Source organism: Trichechus manatus, unplaced genomic scaffold (assembly GCF_000243295.1).
Source record: "Trichechus manatus latirostris isolate Lorelei unplaced genomic scaffold, TriManLat1.0 scaffold00107, whole genome shotgun sequence".
Lineage (NCBI taxonomy): Eukaryota > Metazoa > Chordata > Mammalia > Sirenia > Trichechidae > Trichechus > Trichechus manatus.
The window spans coordinates 3,537,847-3,561,357 of record NW_004444043.1 but is presented as its reverse complement, the minus strand read 5'-3'; the positions used below and the strand labels follow the sequence as shown (position 1 = coordinate 3,561,357).

The following is a 23,511-nucleotide window of genomic DNA, read 5'->3' as shown; positions in this document are numbered from 1 at the left end:
CTTTTTTTTAAGTAGTTATGTAATGCTTTAAATACATTGTTTGCGATATTATGTGATTTGCCTAATTCTGTTTATAAGTTTCTTATATTTACTCAGGTAATCTACATTTATTTACTATAGGATTTTTTTTTTCTTTTTTACAGGCATCAAAAAGTTTGATATGAAAACAGTTAATGCATGACTTTGCAAGTGAAAGCCAACAGTAGATTTTAGTCTTAAAATTTACAAACTACGTACAGCCGTTTAAGTATTTTCAATACAAAGAAAAGCTTTTATATTGGTAATTTTTTATTTAGGTTAGTGAATCTGATGTTTTTATAGGGTATTCTTAGTTCTGTGCTGGACTTGCTAGATTTGTTAAAAGTCATTGTGTTTTATGTACCCTCACTGTTGGTGGTACTTATGTTTGGAGTACTTCTTTCTGTGCATCCATCCACTAGTAGCTTCTGTAACAGATATAATCCTCATGTCAAATTAGGCTTGCACGAGGAACCAGAAAAAGTCAGGACCACTAGTATTGCCAATTATTCTTGGGTTCTTAGACTTTGAAGAGATTTCTTTTAAAGGTGCTCCAATGGCCATGACCCTTTTCCTGCTTTATTCTTGTGTTGTCTATATATAAAAACTTTGTGGAATATGATAAGTAGTTCACATTCAAACCAACTTCTTTTACTAAGAAAAGTTAGCTTTTAGAATGACAGTTCAAAGGTATAGAATATTTTACTATTTAGACAACTTTCTTACTTGGCAAATGGAATTTTTAAAATCATTTGTTTGAAAACAAAGAGTCGTTACGTTATATAAACTTGAAAATCTTCATGGTAATATGAAACTGTGAAGATGTGGTCCTTCCTTTATAGCCTTGATATTTTGAAGTATTTTCATGTTTAAAGTGATCAGGGTAAAGATTAAAACTTTAATATTTCACCTACTACATGTATATTTTACATAAAAGAATTTTACTTCTAAATCTTTCTAAATCTAAATCTTCATTATAGTAAAATGTAACCATAGAGTTAATGTGCAATATTTAGTAAAGGGATTTTGTACTGTGTTTAAAGCATCAGAATAATTGTATATTGTGATAAACAAGCAATCTAGTGAGAGGTTGTGCTCTAAAGAACATGAGTGCAACCTCTACAATGACATTATAGCATTCTTTGGAAAATAGATAAGTTGCAGGATTCACCTATGGCTAATATTACAGAGCATATTTTCCTACCTAATATCTGCTGTGCCTCCTTAGAGCACAATTAACATGCTCTGAACATTTCAGTAGACTGAAAGTTGAATAGTTTTCAACTCAACTTTTAAAAAACTAAAAATAATTCTTGAGAAGCTATTTTAATAAACTTAGTAGGAAGTATGGATGAGGAGAGTTTAGAAATGTGTTCTGATTTTTAGGGAAAAAGATTGATTATTAGGGAACAGATTATAACATATAAGGAACCTTTGAAAATACCAAAGATTTCTCATAGGTTGATAACTTGATTGTTCCACACCTTCATTAATTGTTTTCTGAAGCTTTAAACTTTGAGGGTCAATGATTATAACTCTTGACTATATATTTTTATATATGTATATTATTTTTATTAGACCAGTCTTGACATTAATTCCTAAAAGAGATATTTCATTGACTAAAAACTCTCAATTCGTGGCAACCATTACTTGTGTTTCAACAAAAACATCGTTAAACATCACACTAGCTGGAAAGCCTGTAGGAATTCACCAGACGCTTGTGGTTAGCATTACTCTCTTACATGTGTAAGAAGTGGTTTGTTGTTTTGGTGGTAATGGTGCTTTTTTGAATCAAAACCCTATTATAATATTAGGAAAAACTTTAAAATTTATGAATATCAGTGCTATGGAAAAGAAGTTGATGACATGGATTTAAAATCTCATCAGCCTATATTTAACCTAAAGGATTTGATGATGGTACCCCTAGAAAATGTTTAATACTTCACATGTTTCTCCTTTTCTAAAAAAGTGCTCTATTTTCACTAAATTACATATGCCAATATATAATAATTAAATATAAAATGTACTTTTTCATTGTGACCCCTTCTCTTTAGAAAGTAGTACATTATTATAGTGCCTTGCTAGTAGTCAAAGTTACCTGCTACAGATATAGAATGGTAATTTTAATGTATACATAGAATACCTTATGGGTATCATCAAACTATTGATTTCATACATTGAATTGAACCAGACATTGGATTTCAGTCTTAGATTTGTTAAGTTATGGAATATTACATCTATAATTACAGCCCCAGTCACAGCTGAAAAATTTGCTTCAAAATTATTCTGACTCCTTGAACATTTCATAATTTTACATGTTTTCCAGGCAGTTTGCCATGCTTAACTAATCTTTGTGCTTCTTTTTTCCTTTACCATGCTTACAGAAAATTCAGGTCTACAGGGAGTGGATTATGACTCACAGTAGCAATAGTGATGATGATGATGATGATGATTAGTCAGATTCTGAACTGTTAAAATTCATATGTTCTTTGTCATTTTATTTGGAATGTTTCATGAACATGTTTTATATGTCTGTTACCGTAATGGCGTATGTCCATTTTTAGGGAGGTAAACACTCTTTCCTCTTAAAATGTTTTTTTGCACATCTTCAAAAAGCAAAATAATTCCATTAAGCACAGAAAAGAATGTATTTTACATCAAAGTAGGGCATACTATATATTATAGCATTTACTTGTGTATGTCTTGTAGCTTTGTAATACACAGTTTGTTTTTCAGATTTAAAATTAGAAAAATACATTTTTTTAATGTTCACTAGTTTTATATTATTTTTCATTATTTTGTTAGCAGAATGCCTTCTATTTAAATGTTCTTTATGTAAATTTGCTGGGCTGTAATATAATGACATTGTGTAAACAAAAAAGAAAATGAATAGTAATAGCCAGTCAATATTTTATATTCATAAAATAAAATACTTTTTAGAGTATTTTTGTCAAGTTTCTCTTAATAATAATAAAATTATATAATTTGAAACGATGTGAATTTGTTGTTCTATTCCAAAATCATATAGGTTGTTGAACTACTATTATAAAAAAAAATTCATGATCTGTTATGGAAGGTTAGACTGTGAAATAAATTTACAGTCTGAGAATGAAAAAAAAATTTATTTCTTGGGTACACTTTTTATTGTTTCACTATATGTATATTTGTGTGTGAAACAATGAACAAAGTTGTTTTGTAGTCATTATATTTACTTACTAATTTACATACCTCTATACTATATCCTTGTTATAAAATGTTATGAATTAATTCAGAACATTAGGAAAATATTTATAGGAAACATAATTGTGTATATTATTTCTGGCTAATATGGGGAAAACATCTAAATCTCTGAAAGACCTGTGAGCAAATTTATTAATGTTTTGTGGATGTACTGAAGCTTTTTAACATTTTCAACTTAGATGAAACTATCTTGTTCTATTTCCCTAGTATATTAGATGTTCTAAAAAGCCTGTCTGAAAAAATGAATGACTGTTAGTAGTTATGATGTTTATTCCTTATGACTGCTATGCTTTTGGATCAACAGAAGAATATTTTCCTTAACTTATATTAAGCACTTTGCTTAATTGAGCTTATATTAAACTGTAGGGAACCCTGGTGGTGCAGTAGTTAAACGCTAGGCTGCTAACCGAAAGATTGGTGCTTAGAACCCACACCGTGGCTCCATGGAAGAAAGACCTAGAGATCCGCTTCCATAAAGATTACCATATTTTACAGAAATAACACACACCTTCTGTGTTTGTTTGCTGACACCCTACTCCCATGAGGTGTTTTTGTAAGTGTACTATGCTAGTTTTTTTTGTTTTTTGTTTTTTTTAAGAACAGCAATATGTGGAAGCGGATTGGCATGGTGGTGCTTGATAGGGTGCCTCACTGGGGGAGGGCATGGCCAGCAAACAAATGCAGAAGTCATGCGTAATTTGCGTAAAAATACAGTATAGCCTAGAAATCCTATGGGCAGCTCTGCTCTGTGTCACATGGGGTCTCTATGAGTCAAAATCAACTCCATGGCACCTAACAACAAGTAGATAATTGGCTTAATTGTTGAGCTTTTGGTTTAATTCATTCAGCCCATCTCAATCTTTTCTAGTTCTTCTATTTATCAGGTTTTTATTTCTATGAATCATAATTCTTTATGTTCTTTGAAAATCACTGTTAGACATTAAAATATTGAGCTTATAACGTACAGCTAAAAAAGAAAGTTTTTAAAAAATTTCTACCTGCCTAGTACTCATTCAAATTAAATAGAAATCAAGTACTTGTGTATGAAGACAAAGAAATATATTAATATTCAAGAATTATTGTTTTCATCACAATATATTCTGACCTTTTTGGAATAAATAAATAAAACAATATTATTAAAATAGTCACTACTGATATCAGAGACTGAATTTTTATTTGTTATGTACCCACTACTCTCAAAATATGTCCTTATGCCTCATCAAATTTATAGAAAATGATACTGTGTTCAACTTTGGGGTTTAAATGAGAGAAACAGTTCTTTTTGTTTGTTATTAGTAACTTTCTACTTAATTAGACTTTTTAATGGAAGTATCAATCTACTAAAGTCTAGTGAGGAAGCTATGCTGAGAATTACGTAATAGCATACTTTTCCAAACCTTTTAACTTTATTTATATTCCAAAAATCTGTAACGTCTTGATTATGTGTAGAGAAATAGAAGATAGGTTCTCTCTTCCTTTGTTGTTGTTGTGTGCCGTTGAGTCAGTTCTGACTCATAACGACCCTATAGGACAAAGTAGAACTACCCCATAGGTTGCCTAGGCTGTAATCTTCAAGGAAGCAGATCACCAGGTCTTTTCTCCTGAGGAGGAGCTGGTGGGTTTGAACTGCTGACCTTTCAGTTATTAGCAGAGTACTTAACCATTGCACACTAGGGCTCCTGTCTCTTCTCTTAGGGATTCTTTATTTTACTTCGTATTTCCTTTACACTTGAATAACACGTTGAAAACTGCCAGGAAGGAAAATTTGTAAAAATCCTGAAACATAAACTTCTAGCATCATAAATAATCTGCATTTATAAGAGCCTATACATGAACTAAATTATAGGCTCAAATTGGATATAAATATAACAAATATAAAGCCAGAATAATATTGCTAACTTACAATATTCCTAATAGAAAAGGAAGTCAGAATAAATTTTAATTTACTTCTGTATTTAAAAGTCAGTTTTTTATAAATTTTACTTTTTGAAATCACTCAAAACACCTATCATTGATGTAGTATACAGTGTTTAAGGTCACGTTATTAAAATTTACAGGTGGAGCCATTTTAATATAAGACTTCAATGTCCAGCATGAAAAATGTGCTACTGTATCTACATCCCAAGATCACATACACTAAAGAATAATGACTGCTATGGTAGCTGTGATAGTAGTTTGCCTGATTTAAGTCCTGTGATGAAAGTTTGCATTAAATTTACTTATGGTGATGGGAGGAGGACAGCCATCCTAAATGTTATTGAGTACTTTATCTACCATACCTTCAACCCTCACTTTGTTTTATAGAATTTCTTGCGAAGTAATTTATAGTAGCTCAAAAACATTAAAGGTTCTGTTAGGTCTAAATAAGATGCTGTTAAGTATGCCTACAGACGATTGACTTAGATCAAGTTATAATTACAATGAGTATGTAGAAGGAATAATGAATTCGTTTATCTTTCTATGCTTGTACCTTTTGGATAAACGGAGATCAATTAAAACTTTTTGGACTGTTAATTTAGTCTTTCAGTGAATGAATGAACTAATGAAGTGCAGTGAGTACAGTCAGTATTATATAGTATATTATAAAGTCTTGAGTCAAAGGAAATAAACTATATGGTTTCAAATAGGTCTGTTAGAGGCCTAGTTAGGTAATTTATGATTTTCTTATATAGGGATTTATGGTTTGTTTTCTTTCATTGTGATAGATAATTTTCATGCCCATAATTGTCTCTCAGTCAGTGTAATGAATTAGCAATTCTTCCACAGAAACCAATGTATGTAGCAAGAGTATACCTCCAAATACCAGCTTTCAAACAAATGTTTACTAGTTTTATAAAATTGGTATTTAATGTGTCCCCCTTGGCCGCATATACATATTCCTCTGAATCTAACTTACAGACTCTCAAAATATGTGAGTGTTCAAAATATTATCGGCCTTATTTGTGTGTTTTTTAAATAATCAGGGTAGACAGATGTAGCTAAGTATATATAATTTTTCTTAACTGGACATGTTATATTTTTATTATAAATTATCATTTATCAATACCCTGTTAACTACAGAAGTTTTCTAAGTGTATGAGATAAAAAATTAGAGTTTCTATGAATTAAAAAATTTAGAGATTCATACTTCCATGGAAAAAGCTAAATCCCTCTTGTGAATCAGCATACTGACATTGATTCTCGATCTACAATTTTGGTATTTTACAGAAGATATGATAGTTTTCAAAAATTAAAGTAGATTATTTTCTGCGTTGTTAAAGTAATATGTGCACATTAAAGAAACAGGAAACTACAGAAAAAAAGTATCCTTTGTCTCCTGCCTTTTTGATGTATTTCCTTTTTTAATTTTTTGTTTGCATGGCTATGATCCTAATGTATGCATTCCCATCTTTTATATTATTATACATTTTCATAAACAAGAATGTTAACTGCTAAATATTAAAAATGCATCCCATTCATAGAACAGTCCCCAGTATGAGAAACCTAGTCCTTATTTTTGGAACATAAAAATAGCCAGCATACCCTTTTCTTTATTTTTATAGCTAATGTAGAAGCCTTTTCTTTCTCATTGAACATGGTTCTACCACTTTTGACTCTACCTTTTAAAAATTTCTTCCCTTTAAATAAATCTTCTCTTGAAGTATGTGTGTATATATATGTGTGTGAGTGTGAATGTGTGAATATATATAATCCCTGTATCCTTCATTGTGTATGAATGTTGACAACCTGATTGTCCCATGGGGGTAGTACATTCTTAACCGCTTCAGATATTTTTGAAATTTATATATGTTGTCTTGAATCCCTTATAAAAGTCTATAAAGATATTTTAATTGCCATTATATAAGTTGTTCTAGAAGGGAGGCTGTTTTTGTTTGTTGTATATTTCTTTTCTTTCAGAAATTGCAGATGTTTATAATTAGCTCCAAACACTGCCCTAATAGCAATTGGAAGACGCTGCCTTCAGCCGACGTGGTCTTTCCCTTTCTTCAGGAGGAGAGTTACAACTGATCTGGAAGAAAGGGCTTACCATAGGCAGTCAGATCACCAGAGTAGTGCTGAGCAATCTTCCTGGCTTCATCTAAAATTTTGAGTAAGTGGACAAGAACTAGGAGACAGGGATTATTGGATTTTACTCTTCATTTTGCAACTCTTCCTCTCCAGAAAAATACTTCTGCATAGGATGAGAAAGCTGAAGAGAGCCAAATTCTGTTATCCGGATGAATAGGAGTTCTTAGCATCTCAGATAAAGTAGATCCCATGGAAAAGGAGATTGACTGCCTATCCAGTTGGATACAGTGCTCACACCTCGTTGATTAGATTTAACAGAAATCTCTTAGAAAGTCTTTGTCACATCATTTTTGAAGGCCCAAACTTTTGAACATCTACTAGTAAGTTCCACTTACCCTATTTTGGAACAAATAATTACAATGCATCCCACTTGGAACCTTTCAGTATTACATAAAAGTAACCCAAACCAAACCCAAACCCACTGCCTTCGAGTCAACTCTAACTCATAGCAACCCTATAGGACAGAGTAGAACTGCCCCATAGGGTTTCCAAGGAGCAGCTGGTGGATTCAAACTGCCAGCCTTTTTGGTTAGCTCTTACCCACTGCACCACCAGGACTCCTACATAAAAATACTTTTGAATAAGACGGTTGACATTAATTATGTTTTCCTCTGGAGGTGTGGTTCCATTTAGGGGAGGTTTAGATTTTGTCTCAGGTCTAAAATGTGGTTATTAATTCATTCTCCTTTTTAATCCAGTAACTTGAGTGAGACAAGTTTGATTTTTTAATCTCTTTAAAAAAATTAGTCATCATTGTATCCCTTAAATTTATAAATATATTATGGAAAGATGAATACTATTATAATAGAAAATTCAGTACATTTTAACTTTAAAAGAAATCTCAAATGTTAAGCCTGTGTAGGTTCAACTTGAGTCTTAAATTGAAATTTGTCCTTCTTAAAAAGGACATACAAAAAGAGCTAAAACTCTATATTAAATTTTTAGTTTAGAAGGTCTCTAGCTTTCATTGAGCTAAAGGTGCTAAATTCTGACTTAGGACTCACCTCATGACTTCTCCTGATGTGTTGGAGCTCTGCCTTACAGCTTCCCGTGGTTGCTTTGGACAGACACAAAAATTCTTAGCACAAGATGAGCTTAGTAAAGCTTACTTGTATTTTTGTTTTTAGTGCGTGACTTTAAATTATGAAAAGTCTATTTTTTATTGACCACATGACCTATGAAAGAATGTGTTCTCTTGCCAAATGAAAACGTTTTTATATGGAATTGGAGGCCTCTTTCATTCATCTAAAAACAAATTTTAATGTCATCTATGAATAAGAGATGTACCATGTATACTTTTTTTGTCAGTCTTAGTTATAAATTAAATTGATAGCTAGTCACTTGTGATAATGACACAAATTAATCACAATGGCAATTTTTCAGTGAAAGTGTACCACTGTAAGGAACCATATAGGAAGCATTGTGGAGAAATACACATTTAAATATTTTGTGATGCTTTGCATCTAAGGCAGTCATTTTAGTTAGAGTTCTTGTGCAGACACACAGTGTTGGAATACAGGCATGGGAGGCTGCATGTTTCATGTAAAGTTAACCTTTCTGGAATAAGCTGCCAGGCTACTTTGAAATTTGAAATGGCCAAAAGAGCAAAATTTGTAACTGTACGTGTATAATCGAATTTTCGATGGCTTGTTTTGGTAGTATAGTTTATATAAATATGAAGAAAAAATAATAATGCCGCATATTTATTCATTCTGAAAATATTTGTGAAAACTCCTGTTATGTATCAGGCACTCTTCTAGATATTAGGGTTATGTCTCTGAAGAGAGCTGTTAAGATTCCTGCTCATTCCTTATGAGCTTAAAATTGCAGTGAGCTTGATTATTCTGATGATTGGGAATAAAACATATGCCATCGTAGAGGTCAACCCTGTAATGTCAGAGATCTTTGTAGTCTCATTCCTGTTTGTTGTTTAGCTCCTACATGCAAGGCTCTAATGAACTGTAGCAATCAAAAGGTATGTAAGATATGTTTCATCTTCCAAAGAGATAATGATCTCTAGTATTACATGAAATTGAAGCATTGCGAGAGATACGATACAGCTTGTGGAATATCTTCATCGGTGTTTAAATGAGTTGTTAAAATGAGATCCCACTGCGTCTTCTGGAATACACACACACACGCGCACACACACACACACATACACATACATATATAGTTCTTTTGTGCTAACTCATTTTGATAATAAAAATTAAGTGAGATGCTGCAATACCCTGTGGCAGAAGGTCTCCATTCTGTAGCCATGTAAACCTGAGTTCAATTTCAGCTTTTTCCTTGTAATCTTGGGACAATATTATGCTTGTCTGGCCTCAATTTCCAGACTATAAATGGAAATAACTATAGTACCTTTCTTGGAGTTGTTCCTAGGATTAGTACAGTACCTGCTGAGAACTCAATAAATGTTGTTGTATTGTCATTATTCCAGATGAAAGCCAGACTGTGCTATTTCTTGGTCACCCTTATATACATCCTAAATTCCTCAGATGTCTCCTGCTTGTCAAGATAAAAGCATCAATAAAATCTTTTTTTTTTCCTTTGGAGGTTAATACTTTGGTTAAAATATGATGGTTACTAATTGGTAAACAATAGAAATAGTAAAATCTTAATGACTTCGACTGCAGTGAACTAGACAGTATTTTAAATATCATTATTTTCAGGTATGTATAGTATAATCAATAAATATTGCTCAGTAGAGGTTCTGTTGGAACTGCTTTAGTGAGACTTGTAACTATGCACTTACATGATTCTTGACCCACCCACTCTGGCCCTTCTCCTAGAATGTATTAATCTGCTGCTGTCGAGTCGATTCCAATTCATGGCGACCCTATAGGACAGACTAGAACTGCCCCATAGGGTTTCCAAGGAGAAGTTGGTGGATTCTAACTGCCGACCTTTCGGTTAGCAGTGGAATGCTTAACCACTGCACCACCAAGTCTCCGCTGTTGTCCATGCACAGAATTATGTCTTGAGCATAATTCTGCCCTTTCTTAAAACTGTTTTGGTTAAACCAGTTGATGACGATTGACATCTCTTAAGATAAAATAGTTTCTTTTACTTGATTTTGTGCCCAGGGGTTATGCTTAGCTTTCATTCCCTGTCTAAGCTGTCAGCATAGCCTATTCTGTGACAGACAATCAAAATAGCTCATTAACGGGAGGAAACAAAGGTATGAAGGATAAATAAGGGCTAATTTCTCCTGAGATTTGCTGACACAGTCAATACATTTTCAGTTTTTGAAACGAACTTGGCTCATGGAATGAGGTAAACATCACTTCTTCACTCTTGTTTACGTCTATTCTATTTTATATGAAGTCATTGTACTTTGAGGTGATGAAATTCTGTATTTGATCACGAAACTTGGTTGAATGTGTTCTTTTTCCGGGCAGTGGCTGTCAAGTCTCTCAGATTTCTAAGTGAATTGGTAAATATTTTTTTATCAGGTAAGTATAAGGAGGTTATACTAAGTTTTTCTCTAAAGATATGTTTTGAACAAGTTGTCTATTCTTAAATAATTGAGAAATGATAGCTCTTGCCATTTTAACTTAAAATTGTTGTTAGATGCTGTCAAATTGAATATGACTTATAACGACTCCATGTGACAGAGTACAGTTGCCCCACAGGGTTTTCTAGGTTGTAATCTACTGATGAAGATCAAAGACCACAGCCTTCAGTATAGATTACACCTCAACAGAAAGAAAACAAAAATCCTCACAACTGAACTAATAAGCAACATCATGATAAACGGAGGAAATATTGAATTTGTTCGGGATTTCATTTTACGTAGATCTACAGTCAACACCCATGGAAGCAACAGTGAAAAAATCAAACAATGTATTGCACTGGGCAAATCTGCTGCAAAAGACCTTTTTAAAGTGTTAAAAAGCAAAGATAATCCCTTTGAGGACTACGGTGTGCCTGACCCAAGCTGTGGTATTTTCAGTCACCTCATATGCATACTAAAGCTGGACAACAAATAAGGAAAAGCCAGAGAAGACTTGATGCATTTGAATTATGGTGTTGGTGAACAATATTGAATATACCATGGACTGCCAGAAGAAAAGTCTGTCTTGGAAGCGGTGCAGCCAGATTCTCCTTAGAGGCGAGGATGACGACACTGTCATACATACTTTGGACATGTTATCGGGAGGGACCAATTCCTGGATAAAGACATCATGCTTGGGAAAGTACAGAGTCAGTAAAAAAGAGGAAGACCCTCAACTAGATGGATTGACACAGTGGCTGCAACAATGAGCTCAGGCATGGCAACGATTGTGAGGATTGCGCAGGACTGGGCAGTGTTTCGTTCTATTATACATAATGTCACTGTGAGTCAGAACCAACTCAATGGCACCTAACAACAACAACAACAACAATCTAGTAGAACTGCCCCATGGGTTTTCTAGACTGTAATAAGGAAGACTGAAGAAGAATTGATGCCTTTGAATTATGATGTTAGCAAAGAGTATTGAATATACCGTGGATTGCCAGAAGAACAAACATCTGTCTTGGAAAAAGTACAGCCAGAGTGCTTCTCAGACACGAGGATAGTGAGACTTCATTTCAGGTACTTTGGATATCTTATCAGGACTGACCAGTCCCTGGAGAAGGATGTCATGCTTGGTAAAGTAGAGGGTCAGTGAAAAAGAGGAAGACCCTTGATGAGATGGATTGGCACAGTGGCTGCAACAGTGGGCTCAAATATAGCAATGATTGTGAGGATGACGCAGGACCGGGCAGTGTTTCATTCTGTTGTACATAGTGTCGCTATGGGTCAGAACCAATTCAACGGTACCTAACAACAACATCAGCAATCTTTATGGAAGCAGATTGCCAGGTCTTTCTCTCACAGAGCCGCTAGGTGGATTCAAACCATCAGCCTTTTGGTTAACAGCCAAACGCTTAACCGTTGCGCCACCAAACCATTTATTTGTTATAGATTTTCCTGCCTGATAGCATTTTTACTCTTTATTTTATATCTATATGAATTTTGTTTTCATTTTATCCCCCATGTTGCCATCTTAAAAAAAAATTATGCGTTTGTGAGACAGTTTTGTCTTCCAAGAGTCAGATATTTGTCAGATTTTGTATTTGTTTTTTACTGCACTATGTGTTCATATCCTTTAACCAATTTCTTAAATAAATTTTTCCATGAATGATTAGCACTTTACATTGTTTGGGAAGTAAGCTTTCCGTGCTAGTGACTTGTTCCTACTATCTGTCTTTTCATAATTTACTTTTGTTTTTTTTAGAAATATTTCTGTTATAGAACTCTGCTACTTTATGACATTTGGATGATTTGAGATTGTTGGCGGTGTTTTCTGCATGAGTATAGTTTCTAGCTTGTATTCTCTTTCTAAAATATTGGGACTTATCTGACAGGAAATATGGATGTTCATAGAGCATAACCTTGATACCATGTCCTGCATTTTCCTACTTTGTGTGTGTTTCTAAATACGGGATTAATTTGGTTTGGATTTATTTATATCTGATAAACTAAGGTTTACATGGTTTATGTGTTCATCTTTTCTAAGTGCAAAAAGTACCTTTTTACCAATAACCATACTTTTACGAATAACCATACGTTACCTACAGATTTTGACAATTATATATAATGAATGCAGTTTCCCTTGTGTTTCTTTGAGAAAGTCCTCAAACAATGATAGGTGATTCATATATACTTTTAATGAATACAGCAAAATTGTTTTTCTTTAGCCCTCTGAAACATGTAAACGAGGCTAACATGTCTACGGTACTGCTATTGTTAATCCCTTGGTATTTCAGCCAAATCTTGGTCATTATGTAAAGGCCCTACATAGTTAATTTCTAGCCCTGACTTTGGTAATTCTTCATTTATTTTAAAGGGTATCTCAAATTACTTCAGCAGAAACATTCATACCTAACATCTCTTTGGAAAGGGGTGTATAGGTTATTGACACTGAACTATTTGGATACTGTTGACCTTAAAAATTTCAGCTGGCTCGAGTTGCCTTGGTAGCCTACCCCAGTAACTACCAGCATCCAGCCATACAGAAGACATTAGGGGTACCATGGGGGGAAGCGTGAATGACACTGTAAGCAACATCATGGTGTAGTGGAAAAAGCACTGGAACTAGAAGTGAAGGGACCAATTTTCTGAGCCTAGTTTTGCAACTGACAATATGACCCCAAGCAAATCATTTAACTAATTTTACCTAATTACACAGTATTGCTGTGAAGACTAGATAAATAAGACACCAATCCTTGGTTTCTTTATGTGTAAAAGAAGAGATTGGCTTGGATGAACTGTAACATCCCTTTCGAGTCTAAAATTCTATTCCTCCCTTTTTTTCTTAAATAACATGTAACAATGTTTTGAAAAGTATAATGCTTTGTACGTAATACATTTATAAAGTTAAATAGTTAGGCACCAAATTATGACCAAAAGCGTGACTCTCTCAGACTTTTCAACATGATCATGGCTGATAAACTATCACATTCTCCCCCGTGTTTCTATGGATTTATTTCCAAAGTTTTAGCTTCTACTTATAATGTTGTTCTTACTACATATTCACATCTTTGTAATAGAGATTGACTACTAAAATGTTGCTCTGTAAGTTATCTTTGAAAGATGTTTATTCAAGTATATGTACTCTAAAAACAAAGGATACAGTTTATTATATGTTTCAAAGCAGAATGCTATGACCATAATGTCTGTTCATCTTTCAGATGTTGTGTTTAAGGTGTTTGATGGACTCCAGAAAGCATTGCATGGATTTTTTTTTTTTTTAAGAGGGTCGGGGTTATTATTTAGCTTTTATTTATACCACAGGCTATTGTGACTATTGAAGTTAGTTTAGTTACTTATCTGCACAGACTAGATTTAAGCTGGGTCTTAAAAGTGGAAAGTGAGGAGAGGCAGACTCAACTGCAAAGTCCAAACTTTATATTGAAATAGAAAATAAATACTTGGGGTTGGACCATAGCTTTTAAATTATTTGATGGTTATGATCTATTCACGGAGTATATAGACTCTTGACTTTTGGTAGTTGTAGTGTTCTTGAGATAAACAGTTGTATTCTTGATTTAAAAATTTGGCTATCTAGGACAAAAGAGACTAAATAGTTTGTAAGCTAATTTCTTTTCAAATACCAAAATACTAAAACAAAATGAAAGCATGTGAAGTTAAAAAATAAAAGCTTCATTCTCACTCAACCATTACCCTTCCCAAGGTAAGAAGTAAGCATTGTTAACAGTTTGGTGTGTACCCTTCGAGAAGTTTTCTATGCACATTCATATGTGGGTATATGTGTTTCTGTTTTTCTTCTCTCTATATGTTCTGATCTGTAATTTAATTTTTTCCTTAGTATATTTTGAACATCTTTTTATATCAGTATATACAGATGTACCTTTTTCTTATCCATGATTTCATAATGTTCCATTATGTGGCTATATTAGAATTTATTTAACCAGTCCCTTACTAATGAACATTTAGAGATTTTTATTTTAGCATAATATTGACACAAGCATTCTTATATGTACTTCTTGGCATACTTATGCATAAGGTAAATCCTAGTATTGGAATTGTTGACTCAAAGGGGTTACTTATTTTTAATTCATTTTGAGTTAAGTTGAATATTTTCCCATATGTTTATTGGTCAGATTTTGGTCTTCGTTTTTTGCTGAAGTAGTTGTCCGTATCCTTTATACATTTTCATATTGGTTTACTCATTTTTCTTCTATTAGGTTATTCATATTGCTAGAATTTTCCATTTTATGAAATTAGTTCTATATCTCTGAATTGGTAAATGTTCTCCCAATTTATCCTTTGATTTTTGTGTTGTTGTTTTACTTCATTTCTGTTTATTTATTGTTTTACCATTCAGTAGTGTTTAATTTCTATGTACTTAGCAGTGTTTTCACATTATGTTTTATGGACTTTGTGTTATGTTGAGGCCCTTCCCACTACAAGATTATTGAAATGTTTACTTTTTCCAGTGCTTTTATAGTTTCATTTAAATACTTAAATCGTTGATCCTTGTGGGATTAATTTGGTGTAAAGAGAAAAGGATCTAGCGTTAGCTAGCTGAGACATAATTTATTTGGTAATACATGCTATTACCCACTACTTTGAAAAGCTGTTCTGATTTCCTTAGTTCCTATATTTGGACATAATAGGGTTTTATATATCCCTACAGCATTTTGACCAGTTTCTGAAATCTGTATTCTTTCCATTGATATGTCTATATAAAACTTCTATCAGTACCAAACTGTTTCATTACTATAAAATGTATATTAGGATAGTTCTTCTCATTCTCCTTTCATAATTGACTTAGATATTTTCAAAGGTTTTTTTTTCTAAGTAAATTTTAGTATCATTTTGTCAAATCACTCCCCCCACACAAAAAAAAAAAACCTCGACATCATGTTGAATGTGTGTGTGCACGTATGTATGTGTGTATAAATGTAAAATAAGTAGGAAAATAATAATGAATTTTTATATCTAAGAACAAGACATGGCATCAATTTCTTTCATTCCCCTCATACAGTGTTATAACTATAATCACAAATTCAGCATGTTATTTGTTAAGCTTATGCATAAATGTTCATCTTTTTATTACCATTGTAAATAAGATATTTTTTCTTCCACTATTCACTTTATTATTGTGTTTATAAAATAAAGTCACTAGGTTTCATGTACTTGGATTTTCCAGATATACTATCATCTGCAAATAGTTTCTGCTCTTCCTCTCCAATATTTGATACGTATTTCTTTTAATAATTTATATTCTTTTCAAACATGATCCATTTAGTTTATTTTTTCACATTTATTTGCATAGTTTTATGAGTTATATAATAGTTGTTAATTTCCTTGGAATCTTGTGGTTATGTCCCTTTTTCATTTGTAATTCAATGTATTTGTGTTTACTTGCCGTATGTAACAGACAGTAAATAGTAAAGATACTATTTTCTCAATATTTTATAGTCTTTGTAGTTAGAAAATTATTTCATGCAATTAATCTGTATACCTCATCTTGCTGTTTTAGTTTTTAAATTTTACTTCTGTCTCCAATAGAAATGAAAAGTATTCTGTCAGTCTTCTGTACCAAGATTATTATGAGGCCACTTCTTAGCTTTCTCCTAAGCTAAATAATTTTGGTGTTTTGATAGTCTCATGGAACACAATTTTCTACAATCTTTATATCCTTATTCCGTTTTGGAATTTCCTCAAGATTGCTAATATTTTTGCTAAATTGTTAATATACCATTTCTTGAGGGATCTTAGTCACAATTACATTGCTTGCCTTTTAAAAATATTTGTTTAGCCTACTCTGTATTTTAGATAACCAAATTAACTTCATCCTCAGATCATCCTCAGAATGAAAATGACAAGTCTGTTTCGTCCATATGATTATATTTTCTGGAGTAAAGAGTAGTTGATAGGCAATCTTGTGGATAGACAATTTATCAGCAGTCTTGACAATAAACTCAAAGGCTGTTACATCAGCTCAGTAGACCCTGGGGTCCCCTACGTGTCCAGAAACTCTGCTCTTTATTTTTGAATGACTTGTGAGATTGGCAAACAAAGTCATGTTTGTAAGGCAGATAGGAAATTTCCAGAGAAGAGACAAGGCAGGGGCTAATAGTAATTATCATGATTAAAAAAAAAAAAATTATAATGATACATATGTTTAAATATGTATTCATGTTTACATATGTTTTAGTATAGATGTGATCAAACACTAATGTATTTACCATATTAAAATGAATGCAGTAGTTTAACAGTAATCTCAATAGGTTCAATTTAAACAGAAACCCTGGTGGCATAGTGGTTAAGAGCTATGGCTGCTAACCAGAAGGTTGGCAGTTCAAATCCACCAGCTGCTCCTTGGAAACCCTATAGGGCAGTTCTACTCTGTTCTGTAGGGTTACTATGAGTCAGAATCGACTTGACGGCAACAGGTTAGATAATAGTTATCCTCTATTGCCACATGGCTGCAATTGAATAGCTTTGAATAAAGCAATGAAAGTAGACGCTTTTAAAAAAGGAAACAGCAATGTGTTTGTGAATATTTAATTCCGTTTTCTGATGATATACATATGTTTACTGTATAAATATGTTAATGATTTGCCTTCGTTGAGAAATGGTTTTTAGAGGACCATAAGGCATTATTTGGATTGAAGTAGGAATATTATCAATTTGTTTTTCTCTCTCTCTCATTTTTTTTGTAGGTCATAGAAAATGGAAGATTTGCAAAATATAAATATTTTACCCATGTCATGATCAATAAAACAGATACGTTAATGATAACTAAAAGGTAACTTACTTTTATTCATCTTTTTCTAATGTAATTGATAAGAGGTTAACTGACAGCTACTCTGAGATGAAGCAGTTGTTACCTTGTGTTCCCAGATAGTCACACTGATTTCTGCTAACTCTGGTCCTCTTTCCCTACAGATTTGTTCCTAACGCTTACGTAAATACATTTATAAAGCTTTTGTAATTACAGACAATGCATATAGGTTCCACAAGCGTAGATACACCAGTGGAAACATAAATTTGATGTGGATACTACCAGCCATAGCCAGATCTTCAGGTTTGTTCACAGACCTGTAGACAGTAGAGGCGTCCATGCAGAAATAGGTGGCATAGCCTTAGAGGGGCAGGTGTTTGCAGAAGTCGTTACTATTAAACTGGAGAAAGGAAGGAGCAAATGCAGTATTAGGGTGGGGATTTTGGGATGATAGAGAGTGAACATATGGCTGAGAGAAAGAGGTTATGACTAGATAGAAAGGAGTGGTCAGTATGTCTGATTTTGTCACTATTAAAAAGGTAAAATTATATAGACATCTTGGTTCAAGTTGATTTACGGTATTTAGCAGTAATTTTTAATGTTTTAATCCTAATGATTTCTAAGTCTGAAATTTACATCACTGTCTTAATTTTCTTGTTTAAAAAGTAACACAAAGTAGAAAACCCACACAGTATTAGAAGGTATACATGTAAAAGTAAGTCTCCGTTCCATCCCAGATACCTAGTCCTTCTGTCTCCCTTTCCAGAGGCAACCACTTTCACTGTTTTTTTGCATCCTTCTTGAAATAGTCTATGCCTGTGCAAACATGAACACATACGTATTTTTAATGCAAATGGAGTATATTATACATACAATTCTGTATTTTGTTTTAATTTTTTATTTGAGATCTGTATCTTGGAGAAAAGGAGGCCTGGGGCAGTTCCACTTTGTCACATGTGGTTGCTATAAGTCAAAATAGACTCAGTGACACCTGACAACAACAGCATATCTTAGAGATTATTCTATGTCAACATATGGAAATTTTTCTTTGATTTTTAAATGTCTACCTATTGTTAGTTGCTGTGGAGTTGATTCTGACCCATGGTGACCCCACAGGTCCAGAGTAGAACTGCTCCATAGGGTTGTCAAGGCTGTGACCTTTTGGAAGCAGATCACCAGGCCTGTCTTCCAAGGTGCCTCTGGATGAGTTTGAACCACCAGCCTTTCAGTTAATAGTCAAGTGCTTAATCATTTGTGCCACCCAGGGACCTAGTATTCCTTTCAAAGTATGCACCCATAATATACATGCAAGTTGTTATTGCTAAGCTTTTGTAATTACAGACAATGCTTTGGCAGTCATTTTTGCTGATGGCAGTTTTCAATCATGTTGTATTCATGCTCCCCCATTGACTAAAGGAAGGGTGACTCACCAGAGTTAAACTAGAGTCATTTACAAAGCTTATCAGTTTCCAAATTTTGAAACATTTTAAAAATTATCTTCTTTTCAACATAATAGTCCATTGTTATCAAGTTGATTCTGACTCATAGCAACCGCATGTGTTACAGAGTAGAACTACTCCATAGGGTTTTCTTGGTTTGTAATCTTAACAGAAGTACATACCGCTGGGTGGGTTCAAACCTCCAACCTTTACATTAGTCAAGCTTAAACCATTTGCGCCACCTAGGGACCATCTTCAGGAGCCCTGGTGACACACTTGAACCCACCATCTGCTTTGCAGGAGAAAGATGTGGCAGTCTGCTTCTGTAAATGTTTACAGCCTTGGAAACCCTGTGGGGCGGTTCTACTCCGTCCTGTAGGGTCACTATGAGTCAGAATCGACTTGACTGCAGTAGGTTTGGTTTTGGGGTTTAGGGACCTTCTCAACAATATAAAAGGTAATTGCTGTCGAATTGATTCCGACTCGTAGTAGGACTCATAGCAACCCTATAGGACAGAGTAGAGCTGCCCCATAGAGTTTCCAAGGAGCAGCTGGTGGGTTTGAACTGCCGACCTTTTGGTTAGCATCTGAGCTCTTAACCACTGCTCCACCAGGGCTCCTCAACATAGTAGACCTCTTTAAATGAGGCCACATGTACTTTTGACAGAGTAAGGGAAGCGAGTTAGTTGTACTTGATTAAAAAGTGATATTTACCTTTAGGATATCCTTTCTAAGTTTTGAGTTTGAGGATAAAGGATCTTTGAATCACAGGAGGGAAGTACCAGGTACCTGCTGCAAGATTAGCCTGTCTTTGATTTTTTACATGTTCAGAGATGTACAGGAGCACCAGTAGGTTTATTCCAACAGCTCCTATAATTCAGGATTGGTCAAGGAGGGATCAGAGACTGAAGATTGAGGTGAGAGATACAAATCCTAATTAGCTTTTGCCTTTTGCATCCCAGCCAGGAGCCAACTATTTCTTTAACTCTATCCCTCAACTTAAAGTATATGGTACTTAAAGAAACCAGTAGTTGCACTTAAATTTATGTTTCAAACAAAAAGAAAAAGTAGGGAAGAAAGATCTTTGGAGGAAGGATTAAATAGAATTATTGTAGACAGAAAATATTTTCATTTTTGATTTGTTCCCCCAAAATTGAGGGGACAAGAATTGATTAAAAAGTCTAAGATGATGTTTCTTGAAATTGCTCCTTATGAGTGCCCTCTAAAATTTACAATAATGGAACTTGATGTTACTGTGAAAAGCCCAAGCCTCTGAACATGTTGGTTCTATGTTCATCGTGGTTGAAATGCCTCTCTCTGGTGTTGATTGTAGATATTACATGGAGCCTTAGTAATAAAAGCATTTGTTCTCAAGCATTAATAACATAAAAGTTCCTGAAAATATTGACTGTAATTGGTTCTATAAATTTCCCCTATTTCTTATAAAATACTTTATATGTTTGACTTTGTAAATGCTTCAGTTTTTCTAATATAAGCATTTTATGCTATAAATTTCCCTGTAAACGTTGTTTTAGCTGATCCCACAAATTTTGTGTTATATCTTCATTATAATTTAGTTTGAAATGTTTTCTAATTTCCTTTGAGCTTTGACCCATGCATTCTTTAAAACCAAAACCAAACCCATTGTTGTCAAATTAATTCCGACTCATAGAGACCCTATAGGACAAGGTAGAACTGCCCCATGGGGTTTCCAAGGCTGTAATCTTTATGGAAGCACACTGCTACATCTTTTTCCGTCAGAGTGGCTGGTGTGGTTCAAACTGCTGGCCTTTTGGTTACAGCCAAGTGCTTAACCACTGTGCTACAAGGGCTCCTTTATGCATTATTTAGAAATATATTAATTTCTAAGCATTTGGAAATATTCTTGTTATCCTTCTGTTATGATTTCTAGTTTAATTCCATTATGATTTATATGGTTTCAGTTTTTTAAAATTTGTTTAAGTCTGTTTTAGTATCCAGGAAATAATCTACCTTGGTGAATGTTCCATGTGTAGTTGCAAAGAATGTATATTCTGTTATTGGGTGTTTAAGTGCCTCAGTTTTTAAGTGGATTCTTTGTTTTTTAGTTTCTTTGTTTTTTTGTTTATCTTTGCAGAGGTGTGTTATTTGTAACCAAAGGAACATTTGGACAGCTTACATGTGAGTGGCAATATAGTTTTGATGAGTTTACCAAAGAGCCATTCATTGTTCATGGGAGAAGATTGCGCATCGAGGCCAAGGTATGTATGTCAATTACATTTTTTTGAAAACTTGGAACTGAAAAATAGCACATTGAAATAGTCCTCTCTACTTTTGTAACTTTCCTACCTCTTTATAGATGTTGCTTTGTCTTTAACATGGTTTTCCATAATGCCTGCCTCATACTCAGGCTAACAGAACAAAGCTATGCCAAGAAATAATATGCAACTTTCTGTTCTATTACATTGACAATAACATTACTGGGCCCTCATTTTATATTCATTAAGAGAACCTCACCTTCTTCAATGCTGTCCAAGGCACTAAAATGAGAAAATCATTGTATACCTCAGAATCTGTAGCATTTCCCCACAGAATGGTTTTCCCTGAAAATCTAGCTAAAGGACACTTGAAAACTATCAAATAGCAAATTGTTGATAGTTCTTTTTCTTTTTATAGCTATATATCTTCCCAGTTTGATTGTAATCATCTTCTTGAAGGCAGATACCATTTCCCACTCTTCTTTGATTACTAGCAACTAGTATAGTACCTGCTACTTGGATGTTGATATAAAATAGTGAATTGCTAGTCGTTTTATGAAACAGCAGAGAATCAATATCCATTACAAGTTGTAATGAATGTTGCTAGGTACAAAGAACATAGTGATACAAAGAAATATAGTAATAATGTATTTGGCCTTTACAGGTATTTGACCATATACCTGTGTTCAGGACCACTTTGACACTGATTGTATTAGTCAGATATATTTTTGTTATATGTGACCCAGCCCAAGTAAATGCCATTTGTTGTTTTGGTTTTGAGGGATGTTATTGACTCATGTTCCTGAAAATTCTAAGTCTATATCTTGTAGCTTAGATACGCTCAAATGATATCATTAGCAATTGTTCTTCCTTGCTTCCTCTCCTCCCTCATTCCTCCCCTCCTCCCCCATTCTCATCTCTAGGTTCTGCTTTCTTTCTTGATTTCATTCTCAGGCAGGCTGTCCTATGGTGACAGGAGAGCCAACAAAAGTTCCAGACATATATCCTACTAGCTCAACAGTGGGAAGGCTTCTCACTGGGTCTCACTGGACCACTTTTGGTCATGCTCATTCTTGAGCCAGTCACTTTGTCCACCGGGATGGAATGGGCCAGTTGGCCAGGTGAGGGTCATACCTTGGTGCAAGAAGGAGGGGTCGGCTTCATCTGAAATAATTGGAGTGAGAGAAGGTGAGTAATAGTTACCCAGAGAAGAATCAAGAAGTTGGTACCAGAAGAAATCTTAACATTCACGAGGCCACTCCTGAGAAGACTGGATACTAGCTCCTGAGGATCTTAGACCAACTTACCCACTGAGAATTTCTCTAGTTCACTCAGAAAATGAAAGGTCCTATGGCTATATATGAAATGATGAATAGTGGCTCTGCTCTAGTTTATAATGCTTTTCTGCCTTTTTTCACATCTTTTCCCCTCCTCTAAGGATAACACTTCCTCTTATCTCCTTTATTTCTTCCCCTTCCACCTTTTCTGAGACCTTGTATCAGCAATCATCCTTTTTTTATTCATAGAAGAATCTTCTAGGCTCTACATGTCATGGATATCTGAATTACTTATAAATTTTATTTGACTAGTATAACCTCCACCTTGCTTCTACTATGACACTACCTATAGTTACAGAAGTAAATACCACTCTCTTCCTCAATAATATCACTTCTATTTGTTCCTCAGATACTTAATACCTGCAGTTAGACTGTTCTTCCCCACCAATATTGAACAGAATGCTAAGGAGTGTAAAAAGCAGAGGACAATCACGTAGGATCTAGGACCCATCTTGATTTGTCTGTCTGGATGAGTGTATACACACAGACACCCACATAGTATATTATGTTGGATCTAGATTCAGTCATGATTCCATGGCCAGATCAAGAATGATCTGTGAAACTGTTTGGAGAGGAAAAACAGTGGCACTGCTTCCAGATTTATCTCCATTTATCATCTGTGTCAACCCTTTATGACTTTAGCAGTTGAAATCTCATCTTAAGCTTTTTAGCTTAGGTTTAGTGATAATGCACTAGTGTTAAAATTTAGTCTTTTACTGCTCTGACCAGGATCACAACAGAGGGTTCTGCACAGAGCTGGAGAAGGATGTAGAACATAATTCTACCTCACAAAAAAAAGACCAGATTTACTGGCCTAAAGGAGACTGGAGAAACCCTGAGAGTATGGCCCCCAGACACCCTTTTAGCTCAGTGGTGAAGTTAT

The 23,511-nt window shown here is 34.1% G+C and overlaps 1 protein-coding gene across 5 annotated transcripts in view; it reads left to right on the top strand.

The window, feature by feature from the left end:
- Positions 1–23,511, top strand: part of VPS13A (vacuolar protein sorting 13 homolog A) — a 287,428-nt gene that overhangs the window by 261,217 nt on the left and 2,700 nt on the right. For 3 of the 5 annotated variants that reach the window (XM_004383283.2, XM_023737737.1, XM_023737738.1), the window contains 2 exons: positions 17,554–17,639; positions 21,171–21,294. In XM_004383283.2, coding sequence (XP_004383340.1) covers positions 17,554–17,639; positions 21,171–21,294 — 210 coding nt within the window. Of the gene's footprint in view, positions 1–143; positions 8,130–17,553; positions 17,641–21,170; positions 21,295–23,511 lie in introns of those variants that run through there. The other 2 variants (XR_002825150.1, XM_023737736.1) reach the window with 2 other exon arrangements.